Source organism: Juglans regia, chromosome 2, assembly GCF_001411555.2.
Source record: "Juglans regia cultivar Chandler chromosome 2, Walnut 2.0, whole genome shotgun sequence".
NCBI lineage: Eukaryota > Viridiplantae > Streptophyta > Magnoliopsida > Fagales > Juglandaceae > Juglans > Juglans regia.
In genome coordinates, this window is record NC_049902.1 from 15758503 (window position 1) to 15785860 (window position 27358).

Here is a 27358-nt window from a genome sequence, read left to right on the forward strand (position 1 = left end):
TAAAGAGCTCTTGTGGGAACATTTATGGGTGGGTTAAAATCGAATATTTTGGATGGTATCCGAATGTTTAAGCCTCAGACATTAAAGGAGGCTATCAGCTTTGCGCGAATGAAAGATGATCAACTATTGAGACAAGGGACGTGTGTACATCCTCCACCACCAGTGAGAGCCCCGTTAGCTCTTCCGCCAGCAACTCGGGCAGCACCAGTCGTACCTGCAATTCCTGTTCGGCGTCTGACTTGGGATGAAATGCAGCGAAGGCGAGCTCAAGGTCTATGTTTTAATTGTAATGAGCATTTTACTGCAGGTCACCAGTGTCAAGGGTCACGGCTTCTTATGCTGGAAGGACACGATGGCAGCGGCAACATTATATGTGAAGCTACACCCATACAAGCAGCAAACGACCTTGAAACGGGTCCAGGTCCACCAGAAAATGGCTAGACAACCTACTGCAATTATTCCCAACTGTGGACCTTGAGGACAAGGATCCACTTAACGGGGGAGTAATGATAGGCCACTTAATGGGATCAGACGTGCAGGCTGGAAGGTGAGACGTAGTGGAAGAGGTTATGGGCATGTGAAGAACGAGAGAGACGTTGGATGGACTGGGTCGCATGCAATTCCGAGTTTTACGTTGCTTTATTTCAGTTGTTTTTATTTCTGTTGTGATGCTCTGTTTTACGTGTGCATGTTCTGTTTTACGTGTATGAACGTGCTCTGTTTACATGCTTTGTTTTAGGTGAGTTGTTAGTAATTCAGTTTTTCTTCATATTTGTTTGTACGGGCTTTTGCCTATTTAAGCAGCAACGCGATTAATGAAGGGGAAAAAGAAAAAAGTCTTACGTTCAAAGTGTGGTATTATTCTCACCCGAAGAGAATACAAATTTCCTTTAGTATTTTCTGTTCTATACATTTGGGACCTATCAGGCTGTTTTATTTATGTCTAGACGTATGTCATGTTTGTCGTCTTACGTTCATGCCACATTACGCTACGTTAGGACTTTTGTCTTTTCGTATTCATGTCATCCAGTCTCGAATACAGTTTGTGTACCTCGAGAACAGTCTTGTTAAGTTATTCATGTCAATCACGACCCTGAGCGCTAGGATATGGTAATATCCTAGTGGAACTCCTTTTTTCATGCTGGAGTGTCTAAATAGGAGTGAAATTCTCTGGGTTGACGAAGTATAGTCAACAGGTTATGAATGGGGCCTAACTAGCTGGTCACCGGAGCGCGCCAGACACTAACACCGATGGAGCCACTTTATTTTACGTGTGTCTACAGCAAGTATGGCACAAATAAATCATGGGGCCACAACAACTGTGGAGCATACACTACGTGAGACACAGCAATTGTGACATGTAGTATACGTGGGGCCACATCAATTGTGGAGTACGTATTAATGCACTCACAGCTGGTATAGACACCTGTGTTGTGATGCGGTAATCGGCAGGGACACATGGCTCAAGGGGACCCGTGTAGCACATGTATGGTCACTTTTAATTAAGTCTACTAAGAAAGATTCCAAGTTCATGAATTTCACGTTCAAGTCATGTTTCACGTTATGTTATGTTCAAGTTTACGTTCATGTCAAGTTTCAAGTTTATGTCACGTCAAGCTAAGTTTCAGTTTCAGTTCAAGTTATGTCAGCTCATGCCATGTTATGTCAAGTCACGTTATGCTTATTATTTCATGCCATGTTATGTCAAGTCATGTTATGCTTATTATTTCATGTCATGTTATGTTATGTCAGGTTATGTTATGTTTACTATTGACTTTGATTGTGCATTCATGCATTTATTGTCATGCATGCATCATTAACCTGTGTGAATGTTTTTTGTTAACTTGCTGAGATTTGTAATCAAATCTCACTATGGTAGTCTCAACTACCATTCCCCCCAAATGGTAGATCTTGTTACAGGATCTGAAAGAAAACTGGGAAACGACCAACTGGAAACGATTGACTAAGTGACGGTGCGACTTAGATGTAGTTGCCTTAGGTTACTACTTGTATTTTGTGGAGTTCAATCTCCAGCACTCTTTTGTTCACAACCATTTTGGACTAGTGTTATTATCTCAGTTGTTTAGTATGTCTTTATGTATGAAGTATGTTGTAAGTATTTGGGATATCATAAGTTTGGTGCATTGTATTGCTTAAAAAAAACATTATCCGCTGCGAATATTGCATAATGCTATATGCATGTTAGGAACATTGCATCTTATATGTCATGAACGGGGGCAGGTAACCTTGTGTTGTATGTCCCGAAGCTTCAGATGTCCATCCGATCCCAGGCGGAATCTGTAGGCGTCACACATAAATTTAGAAAATTGCTTATCTAATTTTGTTTTTGAAAACGTTGAGAATAAGGAAGTAGAGTAGAGAGAATAGGGGGATTGTCGGGAAATGAAATTGCTGGAAGCATGTCAGTCTCTCTTAGTGCATCATCCACAATCTCCTTTTCTTCTACTTTATTCTTGCTTTGACCATTGTTTGCAACTGTAGGGGTGGAATTGGTTTCCTTTGATGGTGACCTCTCAAGTTCTCTTATACTCTTAAGTGTGATGGCCTTGCACTGTTCTTTTGGATTTGATTCTGTGTTGCTAGGAAAAGTTCCTCTTTGTTGGGCATTGATGATTGTGGCTAGTTTCCCAATTTGCACTTCAATATTCTTTATAGCAGCTCCCATGTTGCTACAATGAGCGTCAATGTTGTCCAACAATGAATCAGTCTTTTTAAACCTTGCATTTGTCTCCTCAACAAAGGAAATTATGGCATCCTCAAGTGACATATTCTTTTTGCTTTGTTGACTATCAAATCCTAGAGGAGGTTAAGGTTGTAACACAATCTTTGTATTTTCACAAGATAAATTCTCATGATTTCGAAGTCCTGGATAGTAATAATTTGGCATAGGATTACCACGATAGTTGTAGTTTCGATTATTGATGTATTGAACTTGTTCTTGGCTCGCTTCATTACTCGGAACTATCATACTTGTAGCTGCAACATATTGAATCCTTTGGGTTGTCAAAGCTGAAATCTGATGGGATAAAGTAGCAACCTGAGCTGAGAGGGCTGCTAATGCCTCAAATTCATGAATTGTGACGCCTCGACTCCCACATATAGGGACGCGAGAATTGTGACGTAGGGATGATGACAACATGGGTCACGCATCCCAACGAAATGTGCCCAAGTGTGTGCAACATACAAAAGTGCACAACAAAAGTCGCAGCTGATAATATAATAAGTCAACTAAGTACAAGAAATTTAAATACAAGTATCCAAAATAATTTACTTTTAAAAAGTTGTACAGTCATCCCAAATATATTACAAAAGATAAATACATAAAAGAGTAGGATAATAAATCTCGATACATGAGAGCAATCCCAGATCGCTCATCCAACGAAGCCGAAGCCTAAGGCTCGCCATTCTCATCTGCATCAAAATCTGCGATACCATAAAACGGTACCGTAGGTAAGTAATAATCCAAACAACCCTCGAGATAAAAACGCATTAAAGCAACTAACTAACAGATCCCAAAACTTCATTTTCCCCGAAAACGAGTATTTTCCAACACATGCTAAAAATCCAATTTTTAGCCAAAACATATAATCCAACATTTTCCCAGAAAATGAATTACACAAAACTCAACAATTTATCGGACACTGTAGGCGGGAATCACAGGCGGGACTATACCACCATCCCTGCTTACCACCATCCCTACCGCGTGCACCATAGGCGGGAATCACAAGCGGGACACAACCACCATCCCTGCTTATCACCATCCCTACTACGTGCATCGTAGGCAGGAATCGCAAGCGGGACTCTAGCACCATCCCTGCTTACCACCATCCTACAGTTCCTTTCCACACAATGAATACATATCAGAGCACTGTAGGCAGGAATCACAGGCGGGACTTTACCACCATCCCTACCGCATGCACCGTAGGCGGGAATCACAGGCGGGACACAACCACCATCCCTATCGCATGCATCGTAGGCGGGAATCGCAGGCGGGACTCTACCACCATCTCTGCTTACCACCATCCCTACAGTCTCTTTCCCTTTTTCTCAAACCAGTCAGTCCAAACATTTCAAACATACTCAAAATCATTTCTTACATGAAAACCAGTTTTCAAATAAACACGTGAACATGCATGCAATCATGTGAAAACCCAGTTTTCAGTTACAAACATGAACATGCGTGCAAATGAAATGAACACAACACGACAACAATAACCAACAACCAACAATGTCAACACAATCCAATCACACAAACAATCTTCCTCCACTAATCCATCCGACCTTCGTACTCCTCGGACTCAGTCCGACAAAACCAATCAATAATTCAATACAGAGTAATGAGTTAGTACAAAAATACATTTAAATCACAAGAATTCTTTGGAAAATACTTACAGTGCTATATAATAATTTCCGGAGGATCACGGAGGTGCAAGAAGTGGCAATGCAGCTACAGAACAGTGCCAAATGCACTGTGGCCATGGGTCTCAAAGACCCACTTTTGAACGGGTGCAAACGAAGATCCGAGATTGATAGAGTAGGGCTTAGGGATGTCGGTGAAGCTAGTGGTGGTGGTGGTTGGCCATGGGTGGCGGCATAAATGGTGGTTGAAGTGCAAAAATACCCAAAACGGAAATGGGGTTGGAAGTGCTTCACCGGTGACGGATCGGAGCTGGGGTTGGGTCCATTGGGTTGCTAGGAGGTCGATGATAATGTGGTGAGAAGATGGTGGTCGGAGGTGGCGCGATGGCGGCGCTAGAGCAAATGGTAGCTGCGGATTGGAGAGACTCGTGGTGGCTAACGGCGGCGATGGAGGAGCTGAGATCAGAGGGGTAGTGTCGCCGGCCGGTGGGAAAGCTAATGGGCTGGGCGGTGTCGATCACCACTGGCTCACGGCGGCGGGCTGGGTGGACGAAGGAAACAGACGGAGAGAGGGAGTGGGGGGTGGGTGTCGCGCGCGGGAGGGAAACCGAAGGAGAAGAAAAATGAAAAAAAAGAAAAGAAAGAAGAAAAGAAAAGGAGAGGGAAGAAAAATGGAGGGAAAGAAATAAGGTCCAATCCTCACATCTTGGGTCACAAAAATGATCCAACGGAAACGATTTTAAAACCAAAAGTAAAATAAAATAATTCAAACGTAATGATTAAAATGAAAATAAATAATGAAACCCAACAATAACTTAAATAAATATGAAAAGAGTTTAAATGCATAACAATAAATAATTATAAGAAAACACTTCAAAATAATTTTTACAAAATTAAAATCGTAAAAATAAACTCACTAAAAATCCAACCAATCTTAAAACAAGAGAATAAATTTTTTGAATAAATAAAAATAATCCTTCAGTAAAAATACACTAAAATACGGGGTGTTACATGAATCCCAGGAACTTTCTTAGCCATAGTTTTTTCGGTTGGCCATTGATAGTTGTTTGAGGTCATTTCTTCTAAAAGATAGGTAGCAGCACCCTCAATTGTCTTTGACATCAAAGTTCCACCAGCAGCAGCATCAACTATGGTTCGAGTTTTCCCATTTAACCCATTATAGAACATCTGAACTTGTAACCAATTCGGCAATCCATGTTGAGGGCAGCATCGAATCAAATATTTATACCTTTCCCATGCTTCATAGAGTGACTCAAAATCATTTTGCTTGAATTGACTGATCTCACTCCTGAGTTGGGTTGTTTTTGCAGGTGGGAAGAATTTAGCAAGAAACTTTTCAGCCATGTCCTGCCAACTAGTGATGCTTCCCAGTTGTAGAGATTGTAGCCAACCTCTTGCCTTGTCCCTCAAAGAGAAAGGAAATAATCTCAGTCTAATGGTGTCTCCAGTAACACCATTGATTTTTACAGTGTCACAAATCAACAAGAACATTGCCAAATGAATATTGGGATCATCAAGTGGCGATCTGCTAAATTGGGCTTGTTGCACCATGCTGATCAAGGCTGGTTTGAGCTCAAAATTGTTGGCATTAATGGTCTGGCGTCTTATACCCGAGTAGTTGTCATTCACAACAGGCCGCACATAATCCTTCAAGGTGCGTGGATGTGCATCATGTTGTCCGTCAGCCATGGCCAGTACTTTCTTCTTTCTTTGTGATCTAAGAGTTATTTCAATCTCCGAATTAAAAGGAGTAATGTCACGAGTTCTAGCACGGCACATCCAATGTCAAAAACACACCTGGAGAGAAAGAAAAAATAATAATAATAAAATAAAATAAAATTCTAAATTAAAACCAAGATTACTTTGTATCAATATTGGCAAAAATAAGAAAAAATCAATCCCTAGCAAATGTGCCAAAAACTTGATCGGTGCAAAACTGCAAGTGCACAGTATCATAGTTTTATAGTAAAGTGATGAAAAGAGTATCGTCCTCAAGAATTGGTAACTTACTTTTGACAAATACTGAAATTATATTAATCTTGACTTTATTTAGAAAAGTCACTAAGACTTTTGTAATTGCAAATTAAAATAAAATTAATTCAAGAGAATACTCAAAGAAAAAAAAAACTGTTTGTTCGAAGATCAGATTAATGAGGAAGAAAACTTCTAGGAAATTGATTTCACCTAATTCCTCACTATGCTTTACTCATCTAACTAATTAAATTTAATTCTCTCTGTTTGTTAGCAAATCTCCACAAAAATCCAAAAACCTCTTTCGATAGTCAATTAGAAATTATTCTTATTCATCATTTTATACAAGAGTATGCAAATTAATAAAGTAGGAAAGCAATAAAATCAATGATTTTAATACTACATAGGTTCGTAACATAACATCCTTTCTCGTAACCCGCGAGTAGAGGTTTGTTTTCCTGTCGTTTGCAGGGTTTTTCCTGGGTGCTATGGCAGACGAATTGGAAGCATTGTGCGGAAAGCTGTCGCTAACGAAGCAGGAACAGGAAGCTATTTCCATTGATGATGCTGTAGTCCAGCAAAACTTAATTCGTGGTGAAAAGTGTTTGATAGTCCGATTGCTCACTATTAAACACTATAACAAGGTGGCGTTCAAGCAGGTCCTGTGGAAGATTTGGCGACCGGTGGGGACTCTGCCGCTGGAAGGATTAGGTTCTTCTCTATTTATTGCTGAGTTTGAGAATGTTAAAGATAAGGAGCAGATCTTGTGTGATGGACCATGGTCGTTTGACAAACAACTGGTCTTGTTGCAGCAATTTGATGGCTTTCTTCAACCTCATAAAATTACTATGAAGGAAGCCCATTTCTGGGTTCGCATTCACGATCTCCCACTTATGGCTCGAAGTAAACAGATAGGTTGGAAGATTGGAGAAGCTTTGGGTAAGGTTCTGGACGTAGACTTGAGCGAGGGTGCGTATGAATGGGGCGATTTCATGAGGGTGAGAGTTTGCATAGATGTTTCCAAGCCTCTTTTGAGGGGAAAAAGGCTAAGTTTGGGATTGAATGGGGATTATTGGGTGAGGTTTTCTTATGAACGATTACTAGAATTTTGCTACTTATGTGGGCGGATTGGACATCTACAAAAGGACTGTGAGCATATTGATCATATGGAGGGTGTGGGTGGTACCTTGCCTTATGGCCAATGGCTGCGAGATCTCGGTCGACGTAGTTTCGTGGCGGATCACACTGGTCACCGGCAACCATCAAAGGTGGTCAATGATAATATGGCAGCTCGGGGGAGTGAGTCACCAATTGTGCCAGCGAGTCCCGCGGTAGACCGGGAGGCGGGTGAAACTATTTTGAAAGGCCCAACAATTTCGGAGGTGGAGGTAAATCCGTTACAAGAGGAGATAATGCAGGAGTTAAAGGGGATAGTTACTAATATTAGTGCGGTTAGCATGGAGGATTGAGGTGGAGTTAATGGCCAGCATGATGCTTGGGATTCGGTAGCCAGTGCACTGCAGGAGGAGACTACTACGGGTAATGCTACAAAGGTAATGGGCCTTGCAATGTTTTCTTCTAGTGTGGGCCGTGATGAGGTGGGCTCCCCCTCTATTCCTCTTTTGGGAGAGGAACCTGTTACCCAAGGCCCGATTCCCTCTCCTGGTAAAAGAAGAGGAAAGGTGTAGCGGGTGAAGGAGCGGTTCTATTCAGGGGTTTCCAGAAGTATCGTGACACCCACTAAGCGGCATTCATCAACAAAGTTGAAAGAAGGGCCAGTGAAGAAGGGGAGAAGCATTTTTGCAGGAATTCAGATTTGTGAGCTCCATGAGGTACCAATTACTTCAACAGCAGTGGCTGATTTCCAGCCCTGCCGACAACCATCAAAACACTTTGTTGGAATTCCCGTGGACTTGGGAACCCACTGGGAATTCGAGCTCTTCGTGATTTAATCACAAGGGAAGGACCCGACCTGCTGTTCTTGCAGGAGACGAAGCTTATAGCGCGAGGTATGGAAGCTTGTAAATTTAAATTGGGTTTTACGAATTGTTTTTCTGTTGATTCAGTTGGGCATAGTGGTGGTTTGAGTTTGTTGTGGAATTTTGAGTTGGGTATTGAGCTTAAATCCTATTCGAGATACCATATTGATGTCCATGTTAAAATGGATGATTTACGGGAGTGGCGCTTTACGGGTATATATGGTAATCCGGAGGCTTCCAACAGAGTATCTACTTGGAATCTCATTAGAACCCTTCACTCTATTGAACAAATTCCTTGGCTCTTAGGGGGAGATTTTAATGAAGTTCTATATTTACATGAAAAGTGGGGTGGACGACCACGTTCTAATACTCAGATTGGGGCTTTTCGAGAGTTGTTATTTGTTTGTGAGTTACGTGATTTGGGATTTCGAGGGCCAAACTTTACTTGGTGGAATGGAAGGGAAGGTGCTGAGCATATTTCGGAGCGTCTTGACAGATATCTGGGGAATTCTTCTTTCTATTGCTTATTTTCGCTTGCGGTGGTTTTAAATGGAACTGTGGCATACTCAGATCATTTGCCTGTTGTGTTTGATTCTTTATACAGTAGGCCTAGGCCACTTGTCAGGCGGCCTTTTTGTTTTGAAGCCATGTGGGTGGGTGAGGAGAGATGCGAACTAATTATTGACCAAGTTTGGAATAACAGGCATACTAGTCTTGGGATGGAGGAGGTTCTTCATCTTATTAAGGGTTGTGGAGAAGAGTTGGCTAGCTGGAACAAAGTCTCTTTCGGTCAGGTTCGAAGGAAATTAAATGAAGCCCGTAATGAGCTTGCGAGGTTGCATATTATTCACTCTAGTCATTCAAATACTGGTGGGCTTGGTCGGGCTAGAAAGGAATTTCAGATGTGGCTTGAAAGAGAAGAGATTATGTGGCGTCAACGATCTCGTGTGCAATGTTTGAAAGAGGGCGATCAGAACAACCACTATTTTCACTCTAAGGCATCGTTTAGGAAGAGGAAGAATGTCATTCGGAGTGTTAAGGATGATGGTGGATTGTGGTATGAGGATGGACAAAGGGATAAGCTGAATGTTGACTATTTCAAGAATTTATTTACTACTTCTGGCCCACGGAATCAGGAGCATGTTTTGAGTCTTGTTGATCGAAGGATAACGGCTGAAATGAATGTTGAGCTCACTAAGCCATTTGTAGCAGCGAAAGAGAAAGCAGCTTTGGACCAAATGCACCCAACCAAAGCGCCAGGGCTTGACGGCATGCCTGCTTTGTTCTTTCAATGCTATTGGCACATTATAGGCGACTCTATTATAGGTGCTGTTTTGGACTCGCTTCATACTGGTAAGTTGCCTTCTAAACTCAACCATACTCTTATTTGCTCGATACCGAAGAAGAAAACATGTGAGCTTGTTTCCGATTACCGACCAATAAGTTTGTGTAACGTGATTTACAAGCTGGTTTCGAAGGTCATTGTGAATAGGATGAAAAGTTTTTTACCTGCTATTATCTCTGAATCTCAGTGTGCATTTATGGGGGGGCGTTTGATTAGTGACAATGTGTTGACTGCTTATGAACTTGTGAATTTTTTGAGGAATAAAAGGATGGGGAAGAAAGGGTATATGTCTATTAAATTAGACATGAGCAATGCATATGATAGAGTTGAATGGGAGTTCCTTGAAAAAATTCTGCTTCAATTGGGATTTGCAACCAGTTTTGTTAACCTTATAATGGAATGTGTTAGAACTGTTACTTTTTCAGTTTTAATTAACGGGAGTGCTCAGGGATCCATTGTGCCTACAAGGGGGATTAGACAAGGGGATCCACTCTCCCCTTACCTTTTCCTCTTCTGCACTGAAGGGTTAATTGCATTATTGAGAGAAGCTGAATTAAGAAGGCAGCTGGTTGGAGTTAAGGTTTGTCATGGGGCACCAATGGTTACTCATCTTCTCTTTGCTGACGATAGTCTTCTTTTCTGTCGAGCTGATGTTGCTACAACCAATTTTATTCAAGGCCTTTTGGATGAATATGAAGTGGCTTCCGGGCAAATGATAAATAAGAGTAAAACAACAATGGTGTTTTCAAAGAATGTGGATGCTGTTAAACAACGTGAGCTGCTGCAGTTATGGGGTGTGCACACGTTCCAGCCGTATGATAGATATCTTGGATTGCCTAATTTTGTAGGTAGATCAAAAGTCCAAGCTTTTGCAAGCATTAAGACTCGGGTGTGGAATAATCTGCAGAGTTGGAAAGGGAAACTTCTTTCTCAAGGGGGTAGGGAAATCCTAATAAAAGCTGTAGCGTTATCTATACCCACCTATTCTATGAGTTGTTTTAAACTACCATTGACGTTGTGTCGGGAGCTTGAAATGATGATGGTAAGGTTTTGGTGAGGTCAAAGGAGTGATGAACGAAAAATACATTGGTTGCGATGGAAGAAGTTGTGTGTTTCAAAATTTAGAGGTGGAATGGGTTTTAAGGATCTACACATTTTTAATATCTCTTTTGGCAAAGCAAGGTTGGCGTTTGTTACAAAATGAGAACTCCCTATTATGTAGAATTTTTAAGGCTAAATACTACCCAAATTGCTCCTTTTTCCAAGCTTCTCTATTGCCCCAACCTTTCCTATGCGTGGAGGGGTATTTATGAAGCTAGGCGCTAGCTGTTGGAAGGTTGCAGATGGCGGGTTGGTAGTGGGGAAGCAGTGAAGATTTGGAAGGTGCCTTGGTTACTTGGTGCTAGAATTTTGCATCCTGAGTTGGATAGTAGAGATGGGTCTTATATTGATGAAGAGCAAACAGTTAATAGTCTCATTGATGAAAATAGTAGATTTTGGAATGTACAGGCAGTTAGAGCTCTCTTTAATCCAAACATAGCTGAGGAGATTTTCAAAATTCGTTTGGGTTCTCTTCCGGTTTTGGACAGATAGATATGGGATAAGGAGGCGAGTGGGAAGTTTTCTATTAAGAGTATGTATAAGCTTATCCAAAATTTGTGGGCTGGCTATAGGGGAGAATCATCTCTACAGATGCAAGATAGAAGTTTATGGAGGAAGATATGGCATATGAAAGTTCCAAGGAAGGTTAAAAATTTTGCATGGAAGGCTTGCCAGGATATACTACCGACCCTTGCTAATCTCAGGCGGAGAAAGGTTGAAGTGGAGTCCATTTGTGGTTTTTGCCATACTCATGAGGAAGATATTAAGCATGCATTACTCACTTGCTCTACTATTTTCAATATGTGGCACCACTTTTTTCCATTGTCACAACAGTTTTCACAATCTTTAAGCTTCATTGATACGGTGAGAAGGGTTGACAGGCAGGGTAATGAAGTTGCTTTCATTGAATTTTTTATTTTGTGCTGGAGTTTATGGTACAGGAGAAACCTCTGGCAGATGGAGGAAAAGTTGATACAACTAGTCCAAGCCGATGACCATGCCTTATCCCTGTGCAAAATCTTTAATGAAGTGAGAGTTTCAACAACCCGGGAGATGTATATGTTTCTAGATGGCAAGCCCCAATAGATGGTTTTCTCAAGTTGAATGTAGATGGTGCGATATTTGCTGATCTGAGGAGAGCCGGAGTTGGGGTTGTTCTACGGGATATGCGGGGGGTAATTGTGATGGCTGCCAGTAAAGATGAAGAGGATGTTGATGGGGCTGAAACTATAGAGTCCATTGCTATGCTGAGAGGCTTACAACTATGCCTTCCACTTGGAATTCCTAAGTTAATTCTTGAATTTGACTGCATGAATGTGGTACGGGAATTACAATCCACAGAGGCATCGATGGCTAGTGCTGGTAATGTGATTAATGATGCTAAGATGCTAATGGGGCGCTTCTAGAAGGTTCGTGTCCAACATGTTAATCGCATTGGGAATGGAGTTGCTCACTCTCTAGCTAGACATGCTTGGAAAATTGTTGATATTAATGTTTGGTGGGAGCATATCCCTTCTTTTATTCGTAATGCACTATGGTTTGATACCAATTGATGTATTGTTTCTATTTCAATGAAGTTTATTTTATCAAAAAAAAAAAAAAAAATAGTACATAGGTTCATATAAATCTTTCGATCTCTATATTTACTTATGTCAAAATTTTTAAAATCTATCATATAATTCCCTCTTTCGACAGCAAATCACAAGATTAAAATTATCTAATTAATGGCTAGTTAATTAGAAGCAATAAGATCATAATAAATAAGATAAACATAGAAGATAATTATTTCAAATTAACATAAAAAATAAATATAGTTCGGAACTAGATTACATCATTTTCTTAAAATAAAAAAAATTTAATTTATGTTAAAAATAAAATTCAACATAAATAAATTCACTATAATATTTCTAAAAGAAATAGAAAAAAATAAACACTCAAAATACTCCTCACAATCCCAACCTTCGCAAATTGCAGCGTCTTCAATTTTTCTCGTTCGAGTCGCCGCTTCCAGTTTCACTTCCCTTCCCTTTTCTAATTTTTTTTTTTTTTTCTCTTCTCGTCATCCGGTGATTAGTTGGTAGAAGATAGATTTCTTTTTTTATTTTTTCAACTTTTCAAATTGCCTGGTGGTAGGTAGCGCCGTCATGAGTTTTTTTTTTCTTCAGCATGTTTTAAATTTTTCCTTATCCGGACTCCACCCTTTTTTTTTAATCCAACGTCCATGATTCTTGAATTTCAACCTCTCCAAAAGTCTCGTTCCCAATTCCGCGTTCAGCCGCTTCAAATTCTCTGTTATCTGATCTTATGCCCGAAAATCAACTTTAAAATTTGCTTCTTGTATTTCACAATCTGCCTTTTAACTGGTCCTCATTTCTTCTACTTTTCAAAAATTCAACTTAATATTTTATCTCCAGATAGCTCAGATGACAAGCTCTCATATTTGAATAAATATTCATTTAAATAAGAGAGTCTCTAGACGAAAAATTTCTAAAATTTGGATCTTCTTTTTCTTTAAATCTAAAATAAATTTAAATGATGACAATGAAGCCTAAAATCAACAAAAATAAATAAAATTAGCCTAAAGTTTAAAGTTAAGAGGTGATAAAATATAAGAAATTATGCAAGTCATCAACACTCAACTTACTCTTGCTTAATATTTGTATATGATTGTGTAAATATTTTCATTGTTATGTTTGCTTTGTTTGCTATTTCTTATTTGTTGGTTTGAATATGCTTATATGATCTTGGATTATGAATATTACATGAATGGTATGATTCGGTTTCAAGATGAAAATGGAAGGAATGTTCTATGCATGTTTCGGTTTGAAGGAAAATATTGTAGTTGATTTATGTTACTTGATTATTCGGCTATACCATGTCTTAGAAGTTACAGATTTTGGCCAAACACCATAATTTTATGCTTCGTTTCGTTATGCTTTGATTTCTAAGCAAATATGTTTAAAGAAGAAGCATGTTTAAGTGATGAATCTTCATGTTTTGCATCTATATGTTTCGGCCAAGGCCCTTTTCCATGGGTCCATGTATGTGTTTTGATATCTCATATGGTTTATGTTATCATGCTATGAAATGAACATGTTATACTTGGTTATTTCATGCACGGCATTTCATATGTCATATGTCAAGTGTAAGTATGCATGTTATAACTCTCATGTCACATGCATTTAGAGAAAAGTGTTTTCAAGGAAAAAAGTTTAAAAGTTTTATCACAATCCCAAGTGCTAGGGCGAGGGAATGTCCTAGTGGAACTCCTCTGTCCACTCTGGAGTACTTATGAATAGAATGGTAACCCCTAGGTCAACAAAGTATCATCGACGAGACTCGAATGGATTCTTTTCAAAGAATGCCAGAGCGAGGAAAAGCCTAACGCTAGTGGGTGCATAAGACATGTAATCCGATGAAGTAAGGTTGAGTTAATATGAATATCTGTTTTTCGCATATTCATCACGGCATAGGGACCGTGGTGTAGTAACTATCAGGAACACGTGGTGCTAAGGAGAACCATGTTGTGTCCATCATTTGAACAAGAATAAGAGTTTATGTGATAACGATCACTCGATGTAAATCTTGTGATATGTTCTGATAAGGCAAGTTCTAATTAAGATCACGTGAATAAGAAAAGTTAAGAGGTTTTTTTGACAAGTTAAGTTTTGTTACAAGTCAAGTTCTAGTCAAAGACATAAGTCAAGTACATGGCCATGCACGCATTTCATGATATAACTCTTATATGCTTGTGTTAGCTGTGGTATGTTGTGTGATTACTTGCAAAGATTTCTTGAAATCTCATTGTGGTAGTTTCTACTACTATTCCCCAACCGGAATGGTAGAAGTTGTCACTGGTACCCCGAATACCCAAGAAACATGAACCCAGACAGTTCCTTGATAGAGGACGAGTACACCGTTTAGACTCGTCATGACTATACTACTAACGCATTAAAACATACGGCTATGCTTCTTAGGGAGATCCTAAATAGTATTAGTGAGGCCGAGATCGATGTTATGATCTATCAACCATCCAAGAATTTGAAGTTTTGGTGGAATATGGACCGGCTAGCTACTTAATAGGAGCGAGCCTCGAAGGCCTCGGCTGACGCAAAGGCAACAACAAAGGACTTAGGTTTGATATTGCCCGAGCGTCAGCTATCCCATGGGGTCTTCTGGTGTCTGTCTCATGATGGGACAATAGTTATGAAGAGTACAGGAACTTAAGTTATTTTGTGAAAAAAAAAAGAGAGAAATAGGATTTATGGTTTTAGACCTCAACTTTTGTAGAACTATGTTTTGAGGAGGTCCCGTATTTTGGGAGATTTATACTCTATGATTTTGGGATGTTATATCTTTATGAATCGTGTTTATGTTTTGGGCAACGTTGGGATATGGTATTAGTTTGGTGCCATGTGCTTTGCAATTGTTTATCACGTTGCTTATTTTATCCGACCTTTACTATTTTTCCGCTGCTACATTATTGCATACTGCTAGTGTACTTAGGTGCATAGTATATTATCTGTCATGTACGAGGGTTGTGTAACCTTGTGTTACATATCCCAACACTTCAATCACCATCTAATCTCAAGCGGGGGCTGGGGGTGCACATAAATGTTGGGACAAACTTGTGTGGCATGAATCTCAGCTATAAACATGCCCTTAAGATCATATTTATCATTTGTTAACTGATGGGGTTTGACCACACATGCATAAATAGAAGCTATAGGGTTGAAATCACAAAACAAAAATGGTCACCAAAAGCATGCCACGGGTTTGGTAGAAATTTCATAGTAGTTGTTTGAGTCTTGCAATTCTAAGGTCATATTTGGATTTAGAACATGGAAACATGGGGTTTGTGAAGTTTGGTGAAACTTGGGGCCTAAATACAAATAGTGAAAGTTTAGGGCCACTTAAATTTTGGGAAATGTAGAGGCAATTTTGTAAATGTCTATAAATACCTCCATTCACCCCTCACTTCTTCACACAACTTTCTCTAACCATCCTTTAGTGTTCTTGAGAGAAAAACACTCAAAGTGTGAGAAAAGGTTGGAGCTGAATAGCTTGAGTGAGATTCTTGAAGTGAGTTGAGTTTTGAGAGCTCAAGGGTCACGATTTCCTGTAAGTGATATTTCCTTATCTTTTGTTGGGTATTAGATTTACATGATAGGCTTTAAATTATGGCATTAGAATGAGGATTTGATTGAGTTATAAAAGGTTTTACTTGAAGTATTGAATTTTGGGCCTGATTTGAAGTTTTGCATGTATAAATTGTTTTGGTATGAAAATTTAGCCATGACATATGATCAACCGCTCATTTCTCAAGATTGGTCACGAGTCTGGCATTTGTATTTTAAATCGTGAAGTCATGGTTTAAAATTTAGTAGATGAATTTTAAAGCGAGCCGAGTGTTTTAAAATCGTCGAAATATTTTAAATGTCCATAATTATTTTAAATGGGATATTTTTAGTGTTATTGAACTAAGCCTAATTTTTAAAATAAGCATCTTCATATTTTTGGAGAAAATAATATAATTTTAGAAAATTAATTCATTTAAATGATTTTATTTCTTTGAGAATATTATTTAATATTCATCATTTTATTTTATGTTAAGAGCTCTATTTATTTAGATGATTTTATTTCTCTTAAAAATTTTTAGTAAATTTCATCATTTTATTTTATGATGAAAGATTATATGTTTAGAATCAAAGTTGGATTTTAAATTAATCCTATGGTATTTCTATTGTAGTTCCTATTTTTAGTTAGTTTATTTTTAGTATTTAATTTCTACCATTAGATCAATTTGGGGACTCCCAGATGAAGGGTTGGGATTAAACCTCAAAACCCTAATTCCCTTCCCTCCCCCCATTTTCCCTCTTCCCTCTCTCTCCTCCCCTCCCTTCAGCCGCACCCCTCTCTCTCCCTGATTCCTCTTCTTCCCTCGACCTCCCAATGCCACCCAGCCTAGCTGTGCTGCCACTGCAGCCCATCACTAGCGATGGCCTTTTCTCCCCTGCCACCCCTTCCTCCTTCCCTAGCTCCCACACAGCTCTCTCTCTCTTCCTCCTTGAATTTAGTCCTCCTCTCTCTTGGTTTACTTACTGTTGCCGCCTGTAGTTGCTGCCACCACCAACCCTCGCCGAGGTCGCCAGCCCTCCACCGAAGCCTCCCCTGGTCCTCCATGCCCACCAAGGCCCTCCTCTCTCTCTTCTCTATTTCCTCACCCACGGGCTCAACCATTTTCTTCCCGGCGCCGCTGCAACGCCACCAGCCCTGCGAGCCACAAGTCATTGCCTCAACCACCACCTCCCTTTCCCAGGTCCCTTGATGCACACCCCGCCTTCTCAGATCCATACCTCACCTCTATCTTCTCTGTTTTTCTCGCTGCAGCGGCCTCCTTGCTATCGTGCACCGTGTCCACCCGCAGCCACGCCTCTCAGTTCTCCATTCACAGATCCCCCTTTTCCCCTTCTGTCGTGAGCCTAACGCCTCTTTTAGCCTTTGCCACCACCATTAGTCTCTCCCACAACCCTTCTGCCACCTTCAACCACCCCGTAGCCCTTGCCACCAACTAGCACATTCTAGTAGCACAGCACTGAGTTCCACCACCATGCCTCACTACCCAACTCGAGAAACCCTAGCTCCAACCCCTATTTTAGGTCACAAAACTGACTACCAAGGGGCAGTCACCACCCAAACCAGTGGCTTTTGATGCCACAAGACTTTATCAGATAGTAAGTGATGCAACGAGTGGGTCCCAAACTATGGGTTTGAGAATTTAGGAAACGTGATAAAAGAAAGTATAGAATTTGGAATTGGATAGTAGAGTGTGTCTAAGTGAAGTCCTAGTGAAGAGAAGTTTATGTATTTTCTAAGTTTAGTTACTTATGCACCTGAAAAGGAAATGATGTTAAGGTTATGTAGGCCATCTGACACGCACATGAATGGACTGCATGAAATGTAAATAGAATGGAGTCTAGGTAAGTATTATATTGATACTCTTATGGAGTTTTCTAAATGATATGAAATGAAAAATAAATGTTTCTCCTTATGATGCTTTATGAAATCAAATGAAATGATGTTTATGAAAGTATGCTAAGTATAAGTGTTTAAAAGGTATATGTGTGACGCCCCCAAATTCCGCTTGGGATCGGACGGGCATTTGAAGCGTCGAGACATGCAACACAAGGTTACCTGCCCCCGTTCATGACATATAAGATGCAATATTCCTAACATGCATCTAGCATTATGCAATATTCGCAGCGGATAATTTTTCTTTTTAGTAATACTATGCACCAAACCGAAATATCCCAAATACTTAAAACATACTTCATTCATAATGACGTACTAAACAACTGGGATCACAATAATAGTCCATATGGTTGTGATCAAAAGAGTGCTGGAGATTGAACTCCACAATATAAGTAGTAACCTGAGGTAACTACTGTACTACTATCTACGTCGCACCATTGCTTAATCGATCGTTTCCAGATGGTCGATTCTCGATTCTCCTTCAGATCCTGTAATAAGATCTACCATTCGGGGGGAATGGTAGTTGGGACTACCACAGTGAGATTTGATTACAAATCTCAGCAAGTTAACAAGAAACTTCCACACAGGTTAATGATGCATGCATGGCAGTAAAAGCATGAATGCATAATCAAATCATAAGTAATCATAGCATAACTTGACATACAACATAACATAACTGACATAACTTAAACTGAAACTGAAGCTTAGCATGAACGTGACTTGAAACATAACATGGATTTGAAACATAGCATGAATGTGAGCTTGGAACATAACATGGACTTGAAACATAGCATGAACGTGAACATGCATAATTTGAACTTGAACTTGAGCATGACATAACATAAATGTGAATTTGGAACATAACGTAAACGTGAACATAACATAACATGAACTTGGAACATAACGTGAACGTGAATATAACATAACATGAACTTGAAACATATTCTTGTCTCATGGGATTACCATGATTGCGTGAACGTAAACTTGAACGTAACATAACGTGAAACATGACTTGAACTTGGAATCTTATTCAATAAACTTAATCATTAACGTGACCATATGGGTGCTACACAGGTCCCCTTGAGCCGTGTGTCCCTGCCGATTACCGCATCACATCACAAGTGTCTATACCAGCTGTGAGTGCGTTAATACGTACTCCACAGTTGTTGTGGCCCCACGTATTCTACGTGTCACAATTGCTGTGTCTCACGTAGTGTATGCTCCACAGTTGTTGTGGCCCCATACTTCATGCTCCACAGTTGTTGTGGCCCCATGACTTATTTGTTTGTGCCACACTTGCTGTGGACACAAGTAACATAATGTGTGGCACCATCGGCGTTAGTGCCTGGCTGGCTCCGGTGACCAGCTAAATAGGCCCCATTCGCAACCTGTTGACTGTACTTCCTCAACCCAGGAAATTTCACACCTATTTACATACTCCAGCGTGAACAAAGGAGTTCCACTAGGATATTACCCCATCCTAGCGCTTAGGGTCGTGATTGACATGAATAACTTAACTGGCAGACATGACATTTCGTAATGTGACGTAACATGAACGTAACATAAAAGATAGAAATCTTGACGTAGCGTAACGTGACATGAACGTAAGACGACAAACATGACATACTTTGAAACATAAATGTAACAGACAACATTTCATAACATGTCATATATGTAACAGGCAACATTTCGTAACATAGCATACCATGTAACAGACAACATTTCTTAACATGGCGTAACATGTGACAGTGAATATTACGTCACAAGAAATACATGTAACAGATGGCATACTTAACTTAACATACTTGCAATGTATAGCAATACGTGACATAATATCTTGTGTAACAGATGAATAATTCATGACAAAATAAATTCTGTATAGCAGATAAATATGTAATGACTTGGCATGGCATATATGATAACATGCATACATACAATTTAGTTCCCTTACTTATCACACATACACATTACATTGATAGTAAGTTAAAAGCTAACTTACCTCGATCTTCGTGCTTCGAGGCAAAACTCAAGTGCGATCACGAGAAACTGAAAGTAGTGATTTCTAAAAATTAGAACTTAATCACTAACAATTAGGAATATGGAGAAATATCAACTTCGAGTAAAATTACCATTTTACCCTCTACATGTGGGAAAATGACCATTTTACCCCTAACTTAAGGATTTTGCATCCTAACTCCAAAAATCACCAAAATTTACATACCTTATGTAAATTTTGTCCTAAGCTCAAATATCAATTCAAAAAAAATTTAAAACTAAACACAACCATTAAAACTCTATAGGGCCGAAACTTACAAAGCTATTTCCTTTGATTTTGTTGTAATTCTTTCAAATTTCAAAACTCATGATTAAACCAAAATTTTTCTTCTACTATACTCATAACATATTCTTAAGAATAATCATGTTTTGAATCATGAACAAAAGTGTGGCGCCCCCGACCCCCATGTAGAGAAAACACGGGAATCGAGACGCCGGGATGATGACAACACGGTCCCACATCCCAAAATAGTGCCAGTGTGTGTACATGCAACGGTGTACAAATAAAAAAAACGCAGCGGTTAATCAAGTCTACTAAGTACCAGAATTTAAATACAAACTAAACATCAATAAAGTTTTAAAAGCAGTTATACAGTCATCCAAAATAAAGTTAACACATGTCCCGAAATACAAAAGGGTAAAATAAATAATAAGCTAGTGATCCCAAATCACTCCTCGGGCGGAGCCGTCTCCTCAGGCTCACCCTCCTCCTCCTCATCTGCAATAAACTCTGCGTTACCACAGAATGGTACCGCAGGTAAGTATAACCCAAAAATAATCTCAGGAATAAAGTGCATTTAATGCTACCAACATGCATGCATATGATGAAATATGCATTTTTCCTCAAAACATCATTTTTCCCGAAAATGATTAATTTTCCAACACACGCCAAAATCTCATTTGGCCCAAAAATAATCCGTAAAACATTTTCCCAGAAAATGAATTACACAAAATCCAACACACGCTATTTTCCCAGAAAATAGTCCATTTTTAATGTATGCACCATGATCTCCCCTATGGGTCATCCGCACACCCTGGCTTCGTAGCGATGCCCACTTTCGCGCCCAACACGTTAGTGGGAAACATCCACTACACAACGAGCGATGCCCAGTTCCGCGCCCAGCGCGTACGTAGCCAAGCATCCTCTAGTCCCCGCCAGCAGAAGGACCACGGAGTCGGCACGAATCTCTCGTCCGATCCCATTGTCGCCCAGCGACAATCCAGGGGACGTTACTCAGTTTATTCCGCTCCCGAGTAACCAGAGGAGCTCCACCGAGATAATGCCCCATCTCGGCTTGGGGTTCGTGATACACACGCACCCAACAAATCATTCACATGAAAACCCAGTTTTCATAAACACATGAACATGAATGCAATACACGAAAACCCAGTTTTCCTTTACAAACATGATCATGCATGAAATAATGAAATGCACATGAACCAACCAATCCAAAATCCATCAATAACCAATATCCAATAACCAATCCAATCCAATCAAACCAACAACTCCAATCACAAATCCATCCGACCCCCGAACTCCTCGGACTCAGTCCGGCATGTCAAACAAATACAGTGAAATGCGTTAGTGCAAAAATACATTAAATTCACAAGAATTCTTTGGAGAAATACTTACAGCGCTATATGATAATTTCCGGAGGATCACGAAGCTGAAAAAGGCGACGTCTGAGCAACACCACAGTGTAAAATACACTGTGGCCGTGGGTCACAAATACCCACTTTTCAACGGAGACAAACGAAGACCCCAAAATGATAGGGTAGGGCCTAGAGAGGTCGGTGAAGCCAAAGGTGGTGGTGGTTTGCCGTGGATGACGGCGCAAATGGTGGTTTAAGGCCAAAAATGTACAAATCGGAAATGGACTTGGTGGGGCTTCACCGGTGACGGATCGGAGCCGGGGTTGGGTCCAATGGGTTGCCAAGAGGTCGGGGATGAAGTGGTAGGAAGATGGTGGCCAATGGTGGTGCGACGGCGGCGCAACGGCGGAAAGAGTGCCGCGGCTTCAAGCCGTGCGTGGAGGCTAACGACGGCGAGTTAGGGGCTGAGGTTGGTGGGGGTTGATGACCGGCGGGAGGGGAAGCTACTGGGCTGGGCGGTGTAGGTCACGGCGGCGCGGCGGCAATGGGCTGGGGGTGGACGACGGAACGCACGGGAGAGAGAGAGGGTCGGGCTCGCGCGGGAGAGAAAGAAACCGAAGGAAATAAGGAGAAAAGAAAAAAGAAGGAAAAGAAAAGGAGAGGAAAGAAAAAGAGGGGAAAAGAAATGAGGTCCAATCCTCATAACTTGGGTCACGAAAATGATCCAACGGAAATGATTTTAAAACCATAAGTTAAATAAAATAATTTAAACGTAATGGTAAAGTCAAATTGAAATAATTAAATCTCACAATAATTAATTAAATATGAAAAGCAGTTTAAATGCACAACAATAAATAAATATTAAGAAAGCACATAAAATATTAATTTTCCCCAATTAAAAATCCTAAAAATAATCCAATTAAAATCCAATAATTTTAAAATAAGAGAATAAATTTTTGAATAAATAAAAATAATCCCTCAATAAAAATACACTAAAATACGGGATGTTACATTTCATCAAAATCACTAAAACCATACTTGAACTTTTTGGTTTCTCTTCTAAGTTCAAAACAGAATTTGTTTCCAACTTGTTTTGATCAACCTCTTGATCCATGACTTATAAAGATGTGATCTTCAAACCAAAATATCACATGGTTCAAAAAGGTGTCCTAAAACAGATCCAAGCTTCAAACTCAAGATCACATGGGTAAACATCAACCAAAACATAAATTTAGCCAAGAACATCATCACTTTGGCCTAACCGAATATCTCATTGCATAAAATTTCATATCTTCGAAACTAACATCAAATATCTTCAAAATAACATTCTAACATGTATATAAGAGGCTTAGTATCTTCCAATAAAAATATCAAAGCCATTGGAATAAGATTAAACCATAAAAGATTTAAACTTTCTCAAAACAGAAACTGTTTTGCCTCTTCCAATTTCTAAGTTTCTAGACCTAAGAAAATATTTCACCAAAACTTTTAATCATGCAACAAATCCTAAACCAATAATCATATACACATGTTAACAGTACTCCATAAAAATTTCGGACCAAGATCTATTCATTAGCTTGGTCAAAAACTCCAAAATATAACACACTCTCCAGTTTATTGCCCAGAATGACCTTTCTGGGGTCTAAACAACTTTTGGCCGATCAAATGATCTCCAAATGGAACGAATAAGGTATCCACGTAAACTAGACACCACAATAAAGAACTTTCATGAAGGAAACATTCCGAGGAAACACTTAAAAAAGCTTCGAAACAGGCATTCAAAAGAGGTAAGAAAAACTGTCCGAGAGTGTCTTTTGTGTTCTATGAAGGAAAAGTGTAAAGGAGAGTTGCTTTTTCGTGGGAAGTGGACTGAAGAGCTTCTTACACAAGCTGTGTAAAGTGATAGGACTGAAGGAATGGTTGAGTGTTGGCCTTTTCTTCTCATAAAAATCAGACCAAGATCTTTTCTCAACGTGGAGTGTGAGAGTGAAAGAGTGAGGTGGCCCTCTAGCTGTCTTTCAAGAACCTTCTAGGCCCTTCTTGTAAATATCTGGCCAGCCAAGTGGGGGTACAAAACTTAGCCATGAAGCAATCCTATGGTGACCAAATTCGTGGGCCTTAAAGGGCCTAAACCGAATGGGCCTAAATTTTGGGGTTTAAAGAGGGTTTGGGTTGCTATCAAGCCCAAATCCAATATCACTTGGTCCAATCAATTTTTCAAGGTTAACAAGGTTGGATAATGATGTTCTAACACAAATTTGAAGGATTAATAGCATGTGGAAGTGATTTAATCAAGTGATTAAACACAATGCTAGAAATCGGATTAGAAAGGGTTTAGAGGCCAACTTTAGGGTTTTGGGAAAACCGTTTAGGGTTTTGATTTCAACCATGCTTTTGGGCTTTCAATTGGATTCCCACCATTTAGGGTTTCATTAGGATTGAAAACCTCTTTGATCTGGCACAATTTGGTTGAGCAGATGAAACAAAGTTTTGCTTAAGCGACATGATCTCACACCTTGATTCCTTCAAATCCAACAAACGTTCCTTATGGTGCCAAGTGTCTAAAATTATTCACTAAGTGTGGCTAAGATCTTGCCAAGTGTCCAAATAAAACTTCTCTAATCTAATTTGGACATTCCACACTGTGATTTCGAAACACTGCAATTGGTGTGCTTACCGAGATTACTATTCACTCCGAAAAAGTGAATCATAAACTTAGTACTAAAAATTCCTAAATATTCATATTAACCTACAGTGAAAATCTTTTATCGAAATTTAACCTCGAAGTGCCCCTAAAAATAATTTTACAATTCCCAACAGACGTTTCGTCAGGAATTATGAAAATAGGCTATTGTGCCATAAAATCTTAAATAATCCACCGAGTCTAATGGCGTAGACCATAATGCATTCTGACACTTCTAACCACCTCAAATAAATAAAACTCATATTTCTAGCAGCATAGTGAGTGATAACACTGACTATGTTGACAGACTAAAACCTATGCAATTGGTCGATTCGTAAAAACTTATAGGGTTTTCATGAGATTCCTAAAGTCAAAAGAAATTCCACCAATGAATTTCTAGCGGGCTGTTACAATATGTATGTAAAGGCTTTCTTTGGCAGCACCTATTTATACACCCAAAGTAACAATTGTATGCATGTGAATGAATGAATTGTATCCATGAAATGAAATGTTGAGTTTTATGTTTGATTCTTTTAAATGATGTTTAAGCGATGCGATGAAATTGTATTTAAATGACGTTATGAAATTTAAATGAGGCTATGAAATGAATTTTAAATGATACCATGAAAGGATGTTTAAGTAATGCTATGAAATGATGTTTAATGATGATGTTTACGCTTATGCTTTTAAATGATGTTTATGAAATGAAATGGACTGATAAATGACATGAATGAAAAGGAAATGACTAAAAGAAATGAAAGAAAGGAAAGAAAAGAAAATGAATGAATGTTTTAATATATGAATGAATGAGTAAATGATGTTATCAAAGGACTAGGCAGATTGCAACGCTGGGCAAGTATTATTGGTAGTGCACCCAGTACTACCCCCTGACTAAAAGAGATTCCCAACCTATGGCCACGGGCGGAATCCGGGTCCGAAAGATTGCTAACCCCAACACAAGAGACATAACAGTGTGTACTGGCTAGAGGAAAAGTGAAAAGAGTTAAATGAATGTATGAATGATTTGGAGTGGTTTGGATTCAGAGATGAGTTGAGATGGTTTGTGAATAGTATAATAAAATTTGAATTATTTATTATATTTTGTGTGGAAATTTGGGAAAGTTGTTTTGGGATTTGAAAAGGTTAAATTGTTTATTATATATTGTGTGAAAATTTGAAAAAATTGTAATGATGAGATGAGATGAGTTGAGGTGGGTTTTGAATGCAAACGAGGAATGAATGAATGCACAAGGTGTTGAAAATGTTTTATGAAAAAAAAACATTTTTTAAAGAAAAACTTCACCTTGTAATGTTTTCAAAGGAAATGAACATTTATGTAAAGTATATAGATGAATGATGAATTCATGAATGAAAACCTATGTTAGTATATTTTTACATTATGAAATAATGCTTACTGAGTATTTGACTCACTTTAGTATGTCCCTCACCTCTCAGGGACAAAAAGAGTAAGAAGCGTCATGACAGACATGGCCTAAGGAAGAGTGGCAGAAGCCTAGGTCTTTTTTTATGACATGTAGGAAAGTCAAGTTTTGTAAAAGGCCTTTTTATTTAATTTGATGATTTCTGTTGTAACTCTTTTTTAATTTATAAAGCATGTTTAGTTTTAAACTTAGAATCTTTCATATCCTGGGAAGGAAAGGGAAAAAGCTTTAAAAGGGTCAGTAATTTCCATTTTTTTTTCTAAAATAATTTTCTAAAGTTCCACCACAACGATAGACATTACATGACATGTCTTAATATGAATCTAAGTTATAAATATGCCCATAAGATCAAATTTATAAATTGTTAATTGATGGAGTTTGATCACACATGCATAAATAGAAGCTATATGGGTTGAAATCACAAAAATTGCCACCAAAAGCATGCCACGGGTTGGGTAGAAACTTCATAGTAGTTTTTTGAATCTGGAAATTCTAAGGTCATATATGGATTTAGAACATAGAAAATATGGTGTTCATGAAGTTTGGTGAAATTTGGGGGCTAAATACAAATAGTGAAAGTTTAGGGCCTAAGTGACAATTTCGAGAAATGAGGGGCATTTTTGTAAATGTCTATAAATACCTCCCTTCACCCTTCACCCCTCACTTCTTCACCTAACTTTTTCTAGTTGTCCTCTAGTGTTCTTGTGAATAAAGCACTAAAAGTGTGAGAAAAGGTTGGAGCCGAATATCTTGAGCGAGGTTTTTGAAGTGAGTTGAGTTTTGAGAGCTCAAGGGTCATGATGTCTGTAAGGGATCTTACCTTATCTTTTTTTTTTGGGTATTATATTTACATATTAGCCTTTGAATTATGGCATTAGATGAGGACTTGATTGAGTTATAAAAGGTTTTACTTGAAGTAATGCATTTCATGCCATATTTGAAGTTTTGCATGTATAAATTATTTTGCTTTGAAACTTTAGCCATGACATATCTTGATATGTCATCTTAAGTATAGTTAACATCTTGAATATTTGATTGAAGGTTTAAATTTGAGGAAAACGATATGCCATGATAGGTTTATAAGCCAATATCTTGTGTTGATCATCTACGCATTCAATTTCCACTTGTATGTTAGTAACGTTGACATATCATGATCTATTTCCTCAAGGATGGCCTTATGAACCTTTAGAAACTAGCTATCATCATGTTTGGCATTGAAATGCATGATTCATTTAGGTTTTAAAACTTGCATTGACAAAGAGAAGCTAGAAACATCATGCATACACACAGTTTGAACATTTTTGGATGATTTGGTATTATTCGATGCATAAGTGTTGGGATAAACTCATATGGCATGAATCTCAGTCATAAGCATGCCCTTAAGATCATATTTATGGATTTTTAATTGATGGAGTTTGATCACACATGCATAAATAGAAGCTATATGGGTTGAAATCACAAAAATGATCACCAAAAGCATGCCACGGGTTGGGTAGAAATTTCATAGTAGTTGTTTGAATCTTGCAATTCTAAGATCATGTATGGGTTTAGAATATGGGAACCATGTGATTTGTGAAGTTTGGTGAAACTTGGTGCCTAACTACAAATAGTGAAAGTTTAGGGCCTAAGTCACAATTTTGGGAAATGTAGGGGTATTTTTGTAAATTTATTGTTTGAACCATTTTGATTATGAACATCTTCCTTAGTTATACAATTCCTAATTTAGAATAACTCTTATTACAGTCGTACCAATTTC

General features: G+C 38.9%; 1 protein-coding gene and 1 non-coding gene across 2 annotated transcripts; one reads left to right on the top strand and one right to left on the bottom strand.

Moving 5' to 3' along the window:
- Window positions 1-2335: 2335 nt before the first annotated feature.
- Window positions 2336-6090, bottom strand: LOC108995373. Its single transcript, XM_018970949.1, has 3 exons — window positions 5392-6090; window positions 2917-3037; window positions 2336-2817 (listed from the first exon to the last, which is right to left on the bottom strand). The coding sequence occupies exons 1-3, from the start codon at window positions 6088-6090 to the stop codon at window positions 2336-2338; spliced, it is 1302 nt and encodes a 433-aa protein (XP_018826494.1).
- LOC118347802 lies at window positions 5591-5697 on the top strand. The gene has a single exon (XR_004800949.1). It is a non-coding gene; the product is annotated as a small nucleolar RNA R71 (small nucleolar RNA).
- Window positions 6091-27358: the final 21268 nt, after the last annotated feature.